The sequence below is a fragment of the Drosophila melanogaster genome, chromosome 3L (assembly GCF_000001215.4).
Source record: "Drosophila melanogaster chromosome 3L".
NCBI lineage: Eukaryota > Metazoa > Arthropoda > Insecta > Diptera > Drosophilidae > Drosophila > Drosophila melanogaster.
In genome coordinates, this window is record NT_037436.4 from 9,872,719 (window position 1) to 9,888,715 (window position 15,997).

The following is a 15,997-nucleotide window of genomic DNA, read 5'->3' on the forward strand; positions in this document are numbered from 1 at the left end:
GTGCGGGTGCGTGGCTAATTGCCGCTTTTTGGCCAAATACAGATGCTTTGTGTTGTACACGTTTTCACATCGTTAACAATATGCTGTGTGTTGTTTGTTTTTCGATTCCTCAGGGGATTATTTTGTGGCAGCTTTTTCTTGTAAAAAACCTTGGCACTCAAAGGCCTGGAATTTGCATACGTTTACAAAAGCGCCGAGATTAGTGAAAAATGTTGGTAATGATTTGATTGTGGGCATTTGTAATCTACAATCTGTCATTGTCTTCGGATTTCATGAAAAATTAGCCAGCTAAATTTTACAATATTGTCAACGGAGCTTTACGTTTTCACATTAGTCGCTTGATTTTATTTCGGCAACTGCATATATGTACATGCTTTAACAATTTAAAGTATTTTTAGCATTGGTGTGTATCCTACATTTTTGGTTGTCTAAAAATATATTTTAAGTTTTAACATAAGTTATCTCAACATATCTTTTACGTTTTCATATAAGTTTGTGTGTTTTATATATATATAGACTTTGATTTCAAATACATATTTATAAGCTGTTTTATGGCTTTCACAGAATTTTCCGAACCACAGATAGTTCCTTGAAATGTGTGAACATTTCGCACACCGTTTCATTTTTTTTTTCTTTTTTTTTTTTTTGTGAAAACCACAAGACAAGTTAATTGCTTCGTTTGTGGCCGCAGTTAGGCAGAGTTAATCATGGCCAGCCAACTAATTGGGACAGTAGGCAAATGCACTTAATGGCAAGTGCACTATGTGGATGGATGGTTTGTGGGCATGGTGTTCCGCACCGCCCCAATTATGCAATCCCCACATATGCCATTACCCATCAAACCCATAAGCATACCAACATACCATCATCTGTGGCACGCAATTCAAAATCTGGGAGCAGATAGCACACGGACCAAAGACTAGTGGTTATAATCTAATTAAGCCAGCCGATGAGGCAGATCTTCTGTCTTTCTGCACCGCCATTCTTCTCACGCCCAAAATGTAAATGAAGTTATCCGGGTGTGTCAGGGGAGTCATTGTGGAGATCGCAGATCGGAGTTCGGGGTTTGGGAATCTTGGGGCATGGGTCTTTTGGCATTAGCTAATGCCGACAAGTTTACACGGCTGGCTGCCTGCGACTTGTAGTGTGGAAAATCTCGTCGCTTCTTATTTTTTTGGACAATACTATACATATATTTTTCAACACCCATTCATTCATTCATTCATTCACTCATTGTTCATACGCGACTTTGTGTTTTGCTGATGGCTGCAACGCTTTCCCGATTTCATCCATAAAAGTCGGCGATTTATGCTGCAATATGGTGTGGTGTGGGGTGTAAAAAAAATCAAAAAAAGAAAAAAAAAACAATAACTCCGTAATAATCATTTCTTTCTCCGACAAGCATCCAGATCGCCTATAAATAATACGACAAGGTCGGTCATCGGATCGGATATGCCATTATGCCTATATATCAATTGTGCGGGCAACTCATTATCGAATCTGGAGCCGACTTGGCGTGAATGGAAGGCATTAAGTTATTGCATCGCCATCACAGCGAGCATTATCGCTGATGCATGGACTTGGGGCGATCCACAGTCCATATATTTTTGGTCCAAATGACGGTGAAAATCTACATGGGTGCTTAGGCCCGTCATTAAACGCAGGCCAGGTATTTGCGGCGATTATGCCAAGCACTTGTGGCCGCAAAACCGAAATTAAAAACCAGGAAACCAGGCAACGCAAATCATATAATACAATGCGAGTCAAAAGTCAGCCAAAAAGCAAAGATTCCGTTTCCCCCATCCGATCCTCATAGCATGTAATTCACGGATGGCTGCTCCTTTTTGGCTGGAGCACAGCTCATTAGCAAGCCATTTCGATGGTCGTGCCAGTGCATGGCAAGAAATGCAAATAAATCGGTGATGATCGATTTGATTTTGTCATTAGATCACTGCACTTACTGCACTTTCTTAAAAATTACTTTAAAATTCGCCTATATTTTAGTATGTTACTTTCAAATATTTGTGTAATATTTATTTAGCTAAGTTAGCTTAAGCTAAATTTCTTTCTGTGCTGGTGCCACGCTTCAATGGAGTTGGGCGGCCAATCCCGGACTTTCTGTCCCAAAGACGGACACGAATTGTCGCCAGTTGGGGATCACGAAATGTGGGGCCTTCACTTGAGTAATTTCCCAAGCGTTTGCAATACCGTTCGTTCTGCGATTTTAATTGTATTCAAATGAATTAGAATGCACTTTTTCGCTTTTAGCCTGGCCGGGTTTTACGATTCATAAATTGTCCGCCAGTGACGTTTATGGTCGCTATTGCAGGTTTGCAGGTTTGTAAACATAATTGAGCATTGCAGATGGAAATCTCGGTTGTGGCCTAGTCAGATGGCGATAGGCTATCTTAGCTAGAGATTTGATTTCTGTCATCGAAGTCGGGTATAATCCTAGATCAGATTATTGAGTTATAACTACTGAAAACCAAGTAAGTACGTACGGCATGAAAGTTTTAATCAAGAATATATCTGCTTATATACTTTATAGGTCTACATATGTACTTTTCAAATAAGTTAATATACTCTTAAATAGAGCTTTTTGAAGAATAATAGCTTCTCATTAAGCATTACGTATGCTAAAATCTTGTAAAATAATTTACTTAAATTTGACTATGAGTTATTTTTCTGCACTTAATCTCATCGAAATGCACTCAATTTTTAAATGTTCCTCGTTATAATAACACATTTGATTTTATTGCACTTAAACGTCATAAAATCCATCGTCTTTTTACTTCCTTTACGTCAGGAATCATAAACTGTAGTTTACAAACTCTTAGGAGTTTTTTCTGCAACAGTCTTAAGATGCCAAGAATACGTCGACTTATGTATAGTACTATTGACCAACTCCAATTAACTTGTACATCGTCATATTGGTAATGCCATCTCGGTTCCGAGTGACCGAAAATGTTAACCATCCGTAGGAGCATTTGCGGCATTTGTCAGTGAGTTACTACTGCATAACAGTAGTTCGCCGAATGGCATTTTAATTGTCACTTGGCGCTGGTAAATTACACATTATTTATTCGCAGTACACTGCCATCAACATAGACCCAGTCATATGGAGCTGGGTTTCCATTGTGGCCACAAGACGCGGCGATACATTTTCCTTTCGACTTGGTTTGCTATCTTCGCAGGTCATTGCTGGCCACGATTGTGCAATTTCATTGTAAAACCACTTTTCATTAACAACCGTCGGTGGTGGAAAACCGCTAGCAAAAATACAAAAAAAAAAAAACCGTCAAAAGTTGCCAATTAAGATCTTGGTAAATGTTTTCAGTCCGAGTATATCAAAAACCATAGACTAAATGTTAAGGTTGACTCCGTCTTCGTCTGATAAATTGATACACATAAAATTTGGAGCATAAAACTGTCGTATGGCTCAAAAAAAACTCGGATACTCGGCGAATGTGAATTGCTGAATGCAAATGCCAAAATGTGAACTGCCAGCCTCATCATCATCATCATCATCGTCAACGCCGTCATGATCATCATTGATTTAAGTGGAGTCGACCAGAAACTGTTGCATTTCTGCTTGCTGCAGCCGGAAAAAAATCTACTAAAAATACAGCAAAAAGCACTTGAAATTAAATGAAAAAAAAAAAAATAGAAAAAAATATATATATAACTGAAAAAACAGCCGCAGCGTAGAAACTAATACAATAATAAATAGTAGTTGAAGAAAAGAAGATGTTGCCACTGCAGATCGCATCGTCGTCTGGTGATGTTGCTGCTACTTCTGCCGCTGCATGCAATGCAACAATTTCACAAGCAACACGCAGACAGCCAAATGACAATGTGAACAAAGTAGCAACAACAGATAGCTGTAGGAGAATTTATAATAAGTAACTGCGAGCGGCTTCGATCAAGAGTTGCGCAAAATATAGTAGAGAGAAAAAACAACAATAACAAATGCTGCTGCTGCCCGCAAATCTTCCACTTAATTATAAACTTATTTATTTGGTTAGCTTTTGCCGCCAAACTGTCCTAATCAATTTGCTAAGGATGAGGAAATGGCAGGCTTGCATCAGTTGGCAATTTCCACGGATTTCCCCAGCGCCAAATTTCACAGCTACCGTGTTAACTTTGACACCACCAACGCAAAGGCCCAAAATCGTAGCCCGATCGTCGGACATAGCCCGGCATTAGCATTATAGCATTAGGTAAGCGGGCTCAATTAACCAGCACGGCAATCGCAATTGCCCAAATTGGCCACCGACTTGACTCCGTCCGTCAGCCGCAGTCAGGAGTTCGCAATAAGTGATGCTGCCAGCAGCAGCTAACTCCAACTCCTAACTCCTAACTCTTAACTGTAGCTGCCCACGCATGCGCTGAAATGTTAATTCCCAATCCGTCGAAAAAACAGAAGGGCACAGTTGGCCAAAACTGAATGGTATTTCGACATTTTCTGTACGGTTAGAAATGAGAGAAGTTTTGACACTTCATTGATAAATCTAACACTATTTGCGGTTAATTTTTTATAGATCTCTGATTATTAAAATGATGCCTAAGCGGGTTTGTCTTGAAATTTGCATCACTACTAAAGTAAACCAAAAACATAATGAAGCATAAGTTATGATCCAGTGGACAAAGTGGACACATCTACACAAGTAGCTTTTAAATTTAAATTAACTAACAATAAATCATAGTATATTTACACAATTACAAAGTATCTCCGAAATCCAGTGGTCATGGATACAAAAAGTTTATTCTATATTGTGTTCAAATAAAACAGCAATTCTTGAAAATTTGTATAAAAATTAATATATAAAAATTATCTCGATTATTTGTTTCTTAACATATTTTACATTACATTAAAAATTCGTACATACATTTTTATCAAGAACACATTTTCTACCCACTGTGCCCTGCCAATTGCAAATGTCAAACGAAAGACTTAGGCAGCGAACTTGCTGCAAGGGGTGGAGTTTTGTTTTCCGCCGGCTGGTGTGAGCACTCGTACTGGGCTTGAGCATATTAAATATGCATTGCTAATGCAAATGAAAATGGAAACGCAAATGGAGGAGTCTCGCATCCGAATCGAAAACGCTTGTTAAAAGTAATGCGCCCAATTTGCACAAACACATACACAGACGCAGACAGAAAGGTTTAAAGACGCGAGACAAAACCAAAACAAAAGTGCCCTTTAGCCTCGACCAGCCCAAATAGCCATGGCCGGCAGTCAGATATAGTATAGTATGGTATAGTAATGTATAGTAATGTCCCTCTCCCTGAATCAAGTCAGTGTTTTCCCCGTCTCCAATTCGGCGAGGGCGGACGGCCAATTTAGTGTCACGTTAGCATTTTCGGGGCGCTTCCAGGCGGCAGGCAAATGCCCGGGCCGTACCATTAGCCTTAACTTAACTAGCGGTTAGCCACCGACAGGGCCGTCAACGTTCAATTGGCCCCCTGGAAGCGAAGGTTCACCGAGAAAAAAACAGTGCCGTTTTTGGGGGAGTTTTCAACGAAATTCTGGTGTCCAAATTAAATGTTAGCTATTATTTGGATTATTTCGAAATAACCTTGACAAAGGAAAGAGCGCGGCAGATATTAATTTACATATTTGACATTTCAAGCACTGCATTTAAACGACAGTCTTGGCTTATTTTCAAAGTTTTTTACTGCTTAACCCAGAAATAGTAGGCTTTTAAAAATCAGATGGTGAGCAGAAACTTATTGCACTCTATACATTCATATATTTATTAAAGTATTCTTTAAAACGTTAGCAAAGGTAGAAACGTTTGGTTATAAATTTTAAATTATTTTCACCGAATTTTCATAACCGATAAGCTTTACAATCGTATTTCTTAATGATGTCCAACTATAAAGTATTAGATGAAATAAAATCTTGAAGTTATTAAAAATAAATGTCATATCTAAATGTTATATCGAAAGAGGGATATTAAAGTGATGTTAGGACCTCTTGTTATTAGCACTTAATGAATACCTTTTTCCCTCTGTAGAGGCGGCACATTTGCAGAATCGAGCCAAAGAGGCGATCGCAGACAGACCTTTCTCTTTGTGTTGGTGCCTGGCTGGCACGACGAGCCGCAAAGGTCGTCTTTGGATATAGCCATTGTGGCTTTAGCTGGAGCTCGGAACTCGGGGATCGAAGCTCGGCTGTCGGCCGAGACTCGTCTGTTTTGGCCACCGGATTTATAAATACAAGTGTTGGCCGCACAACGCCAAAGATTCGTTGGCTGAACGTGCAGCAGCGCGCGCGATCTACTAAATCCGATCCCCGAAACGGAGCTTTTGCTCCTGGCTAAATAACTAAAAAAAAACCAGTAAAAAAATAAATTAAAAACCAAAGACAGGAAAGCAGACGACGGTAAAGCAATCAGTTCATCTTTCATATCCAATTTGTAGCGTTACGAATTTCGCGCCAAAAACAATCCAAGGATTACGGGATACGAATTGCCACTAAGACTTTGATTCAGTTTCGGTTTCGCAATTCACAGTTCGTAGCTTGCGAATTCGGTTTCAGATTGTGTCGAATCTTCAGTTGCATAACTGCCAGTAATAATCGCATCGTGTTGTGTGCTTCTTTTGGTTCAGTTTGTTGCAGCCGGCAATGCTCGATGCAGATGCAGCAGATGCGACCATCGTAGTCCCAAACGTCTGACAAGGAAAACGACAACGACAACGAAACCAAGTGGGAAATAATAAAATATATATAAGCCAAGTGACTGTGAAAGTAGCGAACGGCCAGGCACAGATTCAGATATTCAATTACTAGTCTGCTGGTTCAGTGACGCCACACAATGAGAATCCAAATCTTGCTCCTGACACTCTTGCTGGGTGAGTAGACACCGAAAGTGTTTAAGGGTTTGCGTTCCCTAAGAAATTACCAGAGTAATTGCTTTACATTTTTTTTTATGTTAGAAAATATTTTGTATTTATTTTTCCCCTAATATCAGTGAAACTACGACATTCTTTCTCAACTAATTAGGATTAAAACACAGAGTGAAAACATGAACAGGACACTTCTTAAAATTATAAAATAAATTAAAATTTGGAATATTTATACTAGTTTGCTATTTCAGAGATCCAAATAACATCAAGAATTAGCATTCAAATTCTTTAATCCTAATAAATTACTTTAATTTAGTATTTGTGATATTATTTCAAGGATATATTGAGTTAAGCAGTTAGTAACTTGAAAACCAAACCCAAAACTATTACAAGCTAAGAAATAAAACAAATTAAATACAAAACGTTCAATAATTATAGAATTAAAAAATAATTATATTAAATGCTGCACCATAAAACATTTAAGGGACATAAATAACTTTTTTTAACAGTACTTCCATTCAGTGGCATAAAATAATTTAATTTTAACAACTGTAACCTTTTGGTGCATCAAAATAAGTGCTGTTTCTCACATATACAAACTCTAAAGTGACACCTACACCTGTCCTCCCACACAGGCCTCGTCTGCGCCCAGGCCGTGGATGCGGAGGCCAAGAGCAGCCAAGCCAAGCCAGCGGAAGACAGCAAGAGCTCCGCCTCCACGCCACTGGAATCGGAGGCGACCAAAGACAAGCGACAAGTGAGCTCCAAGGAGACGTCTCTGTACCCCAACCACCGCAGCTCGGCGGCATCGTCAAGCGCCAACGATGATCCCGAGGATGGTCAGGAAACCATCTACGGCTCCAAGCCGAATCAGTTCATCATTCGCCCCATTGCACCGCACCAGCATCAGCAGCACGAATCGCACCAGGAGCCGCAGTTGAGGAACTTTGCGGCGGCCAATTCTCGACCCCATGCCGCCCAACTTCTCGAGCAGAGTCAGGAGGTGAGTTTGGGAATTTGTCCACTTTATGCATCCAAGGTTTTCTCCTTTCTGCATTGCATAGTTTTTGATTGTCTAGGATAAGTTATAGGTTATACTACTTATGTATTAGCTATCTGCAGCAACTGCAGGACTTGTTTTCCAAGTTGACCCATAAAACTGCCAGCCGTAATCCCTGGGTGTTCAATAGAGGGAGTGGGTGATCTACTGATCGACTGGCCAACTGACGGATTACCATTGCCATGAGGAATTGTTTGTTTTGTGCCAATCGGGGGGCGTTCCATCGACATCGCGGCTCTTGTCTGGCGTTTTGACTTGGCCCCCCGGCCATCAGAGGTCGGACATTGGACATCGGACGACCTGGGCGATCGTGACTTAGCATCGGCGGCAGGCACACGATTCTTTGCAAAATGCCGGATGTAAACATCTCGGCGCCCAAAACGACCAACATAAAAGGCAGAAAGCCAAATGGCCCAATCCCAGACGGATTTTGTCAAATTTTTCCCTTTCGCCGAGGCCAAGAAACCTTGACCAATATCTCGGCTTATATTCGGAACGAATTTGCAATTGATGGTAGACAAAGGCGATTGCAATTAGCCAAAGACAATGTTTTGGTTGCAAAACGTATAGAAATTAAAAGTGCCGGCAAAAGTTGTAATAATCATAATAATAATGATATTTTTTTATTATAAATGCAGTTGGCAAAACTAAGTCACGACATGACGGCGACGGCGACAGCAACAAATGCATAATTGCAAAATTATTATTTGTCTTATTACGCGTCAACACAATAATTTCCACCTCCTGCCATCCAACTTGAGTTTCCACCCATCCAACGGATTCGCTTGGCAATGGCTTCTCCAATTCCCCCCCCCCCCCCGCCCCGCCTCGCCTTGTCTTCAGTGGGTCTTGTAATAGTGCAAGACATCGGAGACCGTGGAAAAACAATGGCGCTTGTCGTGGGAAGAAAGTTGACATAATGTTATAATCACCCCACTTTTGGTCTGTCAGCTTTGTGTCGCTTCATGGCGCCTTGACTCGCCGGCGGCTTTATTTGCCATAATAATGTGTATAGTAGTCGATGGCACACTGTGCAACAGGTTTCCAGAAGAATTTAGGAGCTTTCTGTATTTTTATGGAATTTTATAGTAAGCTGCTTAAAACTGCTAAAAAAAAAGGACCAAATTCAAGAGTGTATAATTTACATACATGACGAATAAGATAGCTTAAATTCAATCAATAATTCGTTTTTAATTTAAAGAAGAGCAAAGGAATTGATTCGTTTTATTTTCAACTTTTTATTATAAATCTAAATATTTATGGCATATTTGTATAAGTTTTTTATGGGAAACCCCCACACACAACCTTGTTGCACAGTGTTGTGTTTGTTGTTGCTGTTGCAACATCGAAGAGTCCGCTTCTTTGTGGTTGTTGTGTTTGGCGTTGGCGTTGCCAAAGTTTGCCACAAGTGTTATATAAACTCATTTTTTTAGATGCCACGCCATTCTCACAGCGTTTGCTGCTCTGCTGAAGCACCTGCAACCAGTTGTTGCCGCTGCGGTTTTTTCGCTCGGTTTTTTATGTTTAAGTCATGATGGTGATGGTGTTGGTCATGCGGCTCCACTTTAAACGGCTGCTGACATTGGCCGCCGGCAGTTCACACACCCACCATAATTATGCGCCCCCACTCACTTTTTCCCTTGCCATCTATCTGTATCCGTATCTCGAAAGGTGCAGCACTACGTGTATCTGCAAGATATAATGCGCCATCATCAGCCCAAGGCCCTGCTGGCCGCAGGTCAAGGCAAGGGTGCGGCCAGTGCGCCCAAGAAGTCATCCACTCCGGTGGCCGAGGAGGAGCAGGAGCAGGAACAGGAGGCGGAACAGCGATACGCGGTGTCCATTCAGCCGCAGCCGCAGCAACAGCTCCAGCTCCAGCAACCACGTCCACGTCAGTACCAGGGTCCCTATCAACTGCCATTGCCGCTGCCTGCTCCACAGCATCGATCGGTGAATCCCCAGCAGCAGCAGCAGCAACATCAGCAGGTGGGTCATCTAAATGCGACGCTATAAAGCTCTTATACTAATCAATCCTACTTTCCAAAAGCCCTACCAAGTGATTCCCGAAGAGCAGTTTCTTAAGATCCTGGAGGAGGAGCTGCAGGCTAGAGCCTATCATGAGCAACTTCGTCAGCAGCAGCAGCATCAACAGCAGCAGCAGCAGCAGCAGCAACACCAACAGCAGCAGCAGCAACAGCACCACAAGCAACTGCCCATCCACAGCACGGCTGCCACTCACAAAGTGTTGCAGCAGGCGGATCCCTCGCTAGGATTAGGCGGCTATCGCGAGCGTTTTGTGGCCGAGCAGGAGCTGGTGACACCAACTTATTCGCATCCCCGCGGTGGTCCCAAATATCTGCCCTTGCCACAGGCGCAGCAAATCCAAGAGGATGATGAGCAACAACAGCAACAACCGCAGCGGGTGCAGCTCCACAAACCGATACCGCATCCCGGGCAGCAACTCATCCATGGACTGCCACCCCAGATTGCCTACTACCAGCCACAGATAAGCTACAAGACCCTGCCCAACCATCCACTGGCGAAATCTTCTCTGGAAAGTGAGATTGAGAAATTGCTGGCAGCCAATAAGCCAGGACAATCGTTGGCCTACGTTGACAGCAGCAATGAGCAGGTGGCGACAAGGCAGCCCGCTCCGCAGCACCCACCACCACCCACCTCGCATCCCGCGCTGAGGCAACCCAAGGCATACCTGGCCAGTACGCCCAACTCCCTGCTGGATGCCAATAACCAACCGTTCGTTCCATCGCTCTTCAAGTTCAGCAACTATCAGCAACCGACGCCAATTTATCCCACGCCGGAACCCAAGCGACTGGGACCCGTCGTCTATCCCACACAGCAGGCCAATCAGCCGCAACCCTCGCAGTATTACTACCAGGAGGCTACGCCCACCGGGGCACCCAAGCCGAGTCCCATTCCCAAGCAGTACCACCGATCCAAGCACTACAAGCTGGCTTCACCCGCTAAGGCATTGCTCTATGCCGATTATGAACGTCAGGGATCGCCATCTCCACCGCCGCCATCCAACTTCTATCCCAGTCCGCCGGATCCGCTAAAGCATTCCCAGAGAAATCTAGCCGTGACACCCACTGCTCTGCCGCTGCACGCTGAATATCCCTCACCGTCTCCATCGCAGTCCAGTATCTATGTGTCCCAGGGAACTGGAATTGCCACACCATCCCGGCCCACACCCACTACAGCTCCTATTCAGAAGCTACGGACTCTGGATGAAGTGAAGCAATTGAATCTGCCGCCTCCCAATGGCAAGCCACTGACCCAGGCCGAATTCCAAGCTCTTGTGGACGCGGGATATCCAGTGAAGGCAGTGCCCGTGCCAGTTCCCGTTCCGTATGAGCAGTACGTTAAGGATCATCCGGAGTACCGCAATCACCCGCCTGTAGACTACGCTCACATCATGCGCCTGGCCACGCGGCAATTGGCTGCACATCAGCAACACAGATCGCTGGCCGCTCCCTCGGAGCCGTCGGTCAAGATCCTGTCCACTCCTTCCGCCGGAGAGCTGCATCAGCAAACGGCCACAGGCATCGGCGGCGGTAGTATCACGTATTTGCAACCCATCGAGGGTCAATCCCATCCCCATGCCCTGGCCCATGTCCATGCGTTGCAGAAGAGGAGACCGCGTGATGAGCAGGATACCGCCGTGGCGGGCAGCGAGCCCAAGGCGGCAGCTCCGGAGGCGGAGTCTGCGAAGGCGAAGGTGCAGTAAACCCATGTCCTGTTTTAGTTAAAATGTCCTTGTCTAGTTTGTAAGTATTGTAAAAATGTTTCAGCACACTTCCTTAATGTTAAATTATAAACCGACAAATAAACATATGAATAAAACTAACAAATAATGTTAACCCCTTTAAGAAATGTAATGTCTAAGGTATTATACCTTTATTCTGTCATCTATCCCCCAAACATTGCAGTTTCCCCACCTGCAAGAACCCTCACTTAGTTAAGGTTCATGGGCGGCAGGCTATTGCTGTTGCTACTGTCCTCCGAGCTGAGAGTGTCCGGAGTGGCTGTCTCGCGCGCCTGCAGGCGTGATATATGCGGGTCACGCTTGTCCTTATCCTTTCGCTCCTTGTCCTTGTCCTTGTCCTTGTCCTTGCTGTGCCTATGCTTGTGTTTGTGCTTATGCTTCTTCTTCTCCTTCTTCTTTTTCTTCTTGAGCCCACCATCGCCGGACTTCAATTTGCCCTCCTCGTGGCTACTCTCATATCTGGTGGAGTCGCCCACGTCGAGCATTGTGGATGAGTTATCATCCTCGGCGTACATTTCGTTCTTAAGGCGCTTGGCAGCCTGATGGGTATCACGTGCTTCTTCATCTGCCTGCAGGGCATTCACTTTGGTCTCACTGTCATAGGCCTGCACGTTAACTGGTTCATCTAGCACGGTGATCTCCTCGCTGCGTTCCAGCTTGATAATCTCATCGCCCACCTCAAATGCTTCTGTGGCCGTTCGCTTGATGGTAACCATTGCCGGCTTTTGCCGCTCCTGTGGCTCATTGTCCAAAGTATTCGTTGGTGTTGGCAAATGTGACTTTGAATCACTGGTCTTCTTGAAGCTGCCGGTTACGCTGCCTACACTGCTATTATTGTCCTTCATCAAATCCTTGTAGAAGCTTTGGTTCTCGCCGGCCTGCAAGCAATTCGGACGCTTAGTTCCGTACAGTGCGTAGTACAGATCGACAATATCGCAGCGCAGCTTGGTATCGTAGGGCAAGCGGTTAATACTGAACCATAGACGATCCACGAGATTGGGTTTATCCAGACGGCTGCGAGATTCGCGTGTGAAAGGCGGATTATCGATCAGCAGTTGGGCCAGTGCATGGCGAGCAGCCGGATCCGGATCAGTTTCCAGCAGAGTAATCAAATGTTCCAAATCCTCGCTGCGCCCATCCACTTTCACAAAGTCCACGAGACACTCCATAGCAGCAATGCGGAGATCGAGATATATTCCATATTCGGCATAGCTGCGGTAAATGTGCGGCAGTGAGGGCAGATGACCGAATTTTTGCAGCTTCCGGATGACCTTCAGACACGACACGGACACCATGTACTTGTACGAGGGTAGATGTTTCTCCATGTTCAGCAGACGTGTAACTTCATCTAGCACAAGTCTGCGGGTTAGAAATAAATAAACTTAATATAAGCAAATCTTTTGGAGTTTAAAACCGTACTTCGCATCCGTGGATAGACTGTCCGTAGTGATTTGTGTGCCATGGATAGCAACGGAGACCACAGGTGTTAAGGTTTCGCCTAGAGCTTCTACCAAAGCTGCCCTGTAGTATGCATCCGTGTAATGGTTACGCGAATTCTCGTTGTACTTGAAGAGATCGAAAAGAAAACGCATCACTTCCGGCGGGCAAATACCATGAGATGTGCGCAGACCTGAAAAGGAATGCAAAAGTTTTAAAATAAATCACCCTGCTTAGCTAAGCAAACTAACCTGCCATGGCTACGGGAATAGCCTTCTGCAGGAAGTACAGCTGAAAGTTGGAGAAGTTGTTCAGTTTGATAATGTGCGGAGCACTAAATGAGCCGAAAAACTTCCTAAATATGTTCAGCATGGCGGGCGGTCCACTCCAGGAGGCCACCATCTGGTTGGCCACTTTGGTCAAGCTATGGGCTGCCTCGCAGCGCACCTGATAGAAGCAACGTTCGCTTTCTATGGTGTCGGTTAAAGCAAGCCTGGTGGCATTCGTGGGGTACTTTTGCAGGGCTTGAATCGCCTGAAATTGAGCAGTAACATCACGTTCATGCCGAAGCTGATACTGCCACTGGAAGTCGGGCTGTTCGATTATGAGGTCGCGCAGCAGAATCATTTCGGGATCGAGGCGGATCCAAAGCACAGGTGAGTCGCTATGTAATAGTAAAAGTTAACAAAATTGTTTAATCATATATTCGATAAAAAACTTACTCCATGGCTGATAAATCCATATCCACTTCCTCACCGGTGCACAAGGGGATCTTCTTCTTTTTGTTACGCCTGCTCTTCGAGTGGCAAGTGATATCGGACTTTACCAGGGTACTCTCAATCTGCAATGTGTGCTTAAACGTTCCATCCAACTCCTGCAGCTGCACCATCAATGGACCATTGTATTTTCTAATTCCCCGCTGATTAACATAGTCCTGGCGGATTTCCAGTTCAATCGTGTTTCTCTTGCGATTGAACACAGATGTGAGCGAAAACTTGGCGTGCCCTCCAGTGCGCACCCACTGGTCCATGAAGACAGACATATCTTTTCCGGTTACGGTGAAGATGGCCTTGATAAAAATGTTGGTCGAGATGAGCAGCTGAGACCAGAGTCCTGCACCGATCTTTGTCGTTGCCGCACTTGAAGCCAAAGCCAATTGCTTATTGAACACCTGAATCAGCAGCTCCTGCCCGATGCGGTTCTCCAGCATCCGGATTACGAAATGCGCTTTCCTTCGCATCGCCTCCACATACTTCGGCGATACGGTGTGCAAACTCTTGATGGGAAAATAGTGGACAATCTCCTGCTGTTTGCTGGAAGCCGCCGATTGATTTGTGCCCGAAACAGGCAAAGGAGCTGGCGGCTGACTGCAATCGAGAATAATGCCGCCATACTGCTCCTCGTAGCGAACGACACGCGCCAGTTCAGATTGCACCCAAGCACGGTACTCGTTGTTGCCGAAGCACTTCCTGGAATACAATCCACACAGGTACTCCGCAATGCCCTTGGCCAGCCAGGTGTCCGACCAATGATGGGATGTAATAAAGCAGCCGAAGAATTGCTCAGCCACAGCGCGCGACATAAAGGTTCGAGATATATAGGTCTGATCGATGATAGCTATGGAGTGCAGCAGATTCACCGAAGCAATGCTCATAGTGGCATAGGCACTTATGTCCGTGTCCAATTCGTCTACAAACACTTGTTTGTAGCAACTGAATGGGTAGCGCGTAGATAAGGTCTCCTCGTAAAATTCAAATGCCTCGTGCAAATAGCGAACCGTATTTTTTAACAGCGGCAACAATCCGGGCAGACAAAAGTGGGTCACTTCATGCATGTGCGGATCCACGTAGATCTCAAACTGACCCACAGCCAGCGCAATATTTGGTGCACATACTGGTGTGCTAACCGAATAGTGGAAGGTTTTCTTTCGCAGATCTGGGGTCATAATGACTTCTAGAAGTTCTCCACACGAAACGGCGGTCATATTTTTGTCGACAGTGAACTCCAGCCGCCAGGTGCAGGGATCGGCGAAACTGTCCACGCAGGGAAACCACAATCTCGACGAGTTTTCATAGCAATTGGTGAACATATGCGAGCTGTTCATCTGTGTCTCCTCGTCCGTTGAAGCGGGTGGTATGACAAAATGTACGCCGCATTTGGGATTCTCCAACGAGAACTCGATGCGGATGCGCAGACCCTGACCCTCCTGGATCATAGAGTAGCCCTCGGGCGGAACCTGGATGAGCAGTTCGCCGTTGTTCACATCGGGATCGGTGTACTGGGCGGCGGTCAGATGATGCTTGGAGTAGACCTCCAGCGCGCGGCTCTTGTGCTCCTTGTAGCAGATGTTCTGGAAGGGATCGAAGTACGTGAAATCCGCCTGGCAGACATCGTTCAAAACGACGCTGTAGATTCTCAGCTGCTTGGCATTCAGGCGTATCAGGCGCAGATTCTCGCTGTTCGGCACAATGGTCAGCTCGACCACGCCCTAAAGGGAGGAGGTGTGTTATGTTTTGTACATATTTAAGTGTATCTAAGTTATATCCTTACGATTATGCTCCTCCGCTCGAAACTGATGCCCGTGAGGCTCACAACCTGATGCGCCGTGCTATTCAAAAGGGAGAACTCATTATTTTTGGATTCCTAACAGAGCAGGGTGAATACTTATAATTTAAACGGTCGCAGCGGCACCTCGGGCACCTCAGGTTGCGTTTCCATCGCTCAAATGCCGGTTCTGCGCCAGAATTTATTAACTAATTTGCGTTTGTTATAAAAAAAAACACAGCACTGTTTAACTTCTTCTTCTTCTATTGAAAATGCCGACAGGGCTAAAAAAATACCAAATTCATTCGGATAAAGATGGC

The 15,997-nt window shown here is 44.7% G+C and overlaps 2 protein-coding genes and 1 long non-coding RNA gene across 7 annotated transcripts; 2 read left to right on the forward strand and 1 right to left on the reverse strand.

Annotated features, from left to right (window-relative positions):
• Positions 1-3,012: 3,012 nt before the first annotated feature.
• Positions 3,013-3,688, forward strand: lncRNA:CR45406 (long non-coding RNA:CR45406). Its single transcript, NR_124841.1, has one exon. It is a non-coding gene; the product is annotated as a long non-coding RNA:CR45406 (long non-coding RNA).
• A 2,578-nt stretch (positions 3,689-6,266) lies between these two features.
• On the forward strand, positions 6,267-11,775 carry CG34382 (uncharacterized protein). 4 transcript variants are annotated; one of them, NM_140112.2, is made up of 5 exons: positions 6,267-6,388; positions 6,616-6,858; positions 7,488-7,855; positions 9,584-9,898; positions 9,960-11,775. In NM_140112.2, the coding sequence occupies exons 2-5, from the start codon at positions 6,822-6,824 to the stop codon at positions 11,655-11,657; spliced, it is 2,418 nt and encodes an 805-aa protein (NP_648369.2). In that variant the 5' UTR covers positions 6,267-6,388; positions 6,616-6,821; the 3' UTR covers positions 11,658-11,775. The 4 variants fall into 4 exon arrangements, with proteins under 4 accessions (NP_648369.2, NP_001261667.1, NP_001097565.1 ...); NM_001274738.1 differs by having other exon boundaries at positions 9,590-9,898; NM_001104095.2 differs by having other exon boundaries at positions 6,267-6,858.
• Taf2 (TBP-associated factor 2) lies at positions 11,693-15,965 on the reverse strand. Of its 2 annotated transcripts, none has more exons than NM_168387.3 (6): positions 15,802-15,965; positions 15,684-15,738; positions 13,856-15,621; positions 13,385-13,797; positions 13,116-13,326; positions 11,693-13,055 (listed from the first exon to the last, which is right to left on the reverse strand). In NM_168387.3, the coding sequence occupies exons 1-6, from the start codon at positions 15,849-15,851 to the stop codon at positions 11,885-11,887; spliced, it is 3,666 nt and encodes a 1,221-aa protein (NP_729571.1). In that variant the 5' UTR covers positions 15,852-15,965; the 3' UTR covers positions 11,693-11,884. The 2 variants fall into 2 exon arrangements, with proteins under 2 accessions (NP_729571.1, NP_001261668.1); NM_001274739.1 differs by having other exon boundaries at positions 11,807-13,055.
• Between the last annotated feature and the right edge of the window lie 32 nt (positions 15,966-15,997).

Coding starts and splice junctions, on each gene's coding strand:
- Taf2 (NM_168387.3), bottom strand. CDS start 15,851: ATGGAAACGCAACCTGAGGTGCCCGAGGTGCCGCTGCGACCGTTTAAA. Junction 15,739..15,801: donor CCGCTGCGACCGTTTAAATT/ATAAGTATTCAC, acceptor TTTGAATAGCAC/GGCGCATCAGGTTGTGAGCC. Junction 13,327..13,384: donor TATTCCCGTAGCCATGGCAG/GTTAGTTTGCTT, acceptor ATTCCTTTTCAG/GTCTGCGCACATCTCATGGT.
- CG34382 (NM_001104095.2), top strand. CDS start 6,822: ATGAGAATCCAAATCTTGCTCCTGACACTCTTGCTGG. Junction 6,859..7,487: donor GCTCCTGACACTCTTGCTGG/GTGAGTAGACAC, acceptor CCTCCCACACAG/GCCTCGTCTGCGCCCAGGCC. Junction 7,856..9,583: donor TTCTCGAGCAGAGTCAGGAG/GTGAGTTTGGGA, acceptor GTATCTCGAAAG/GTGCAGCACTACGTGTATCT.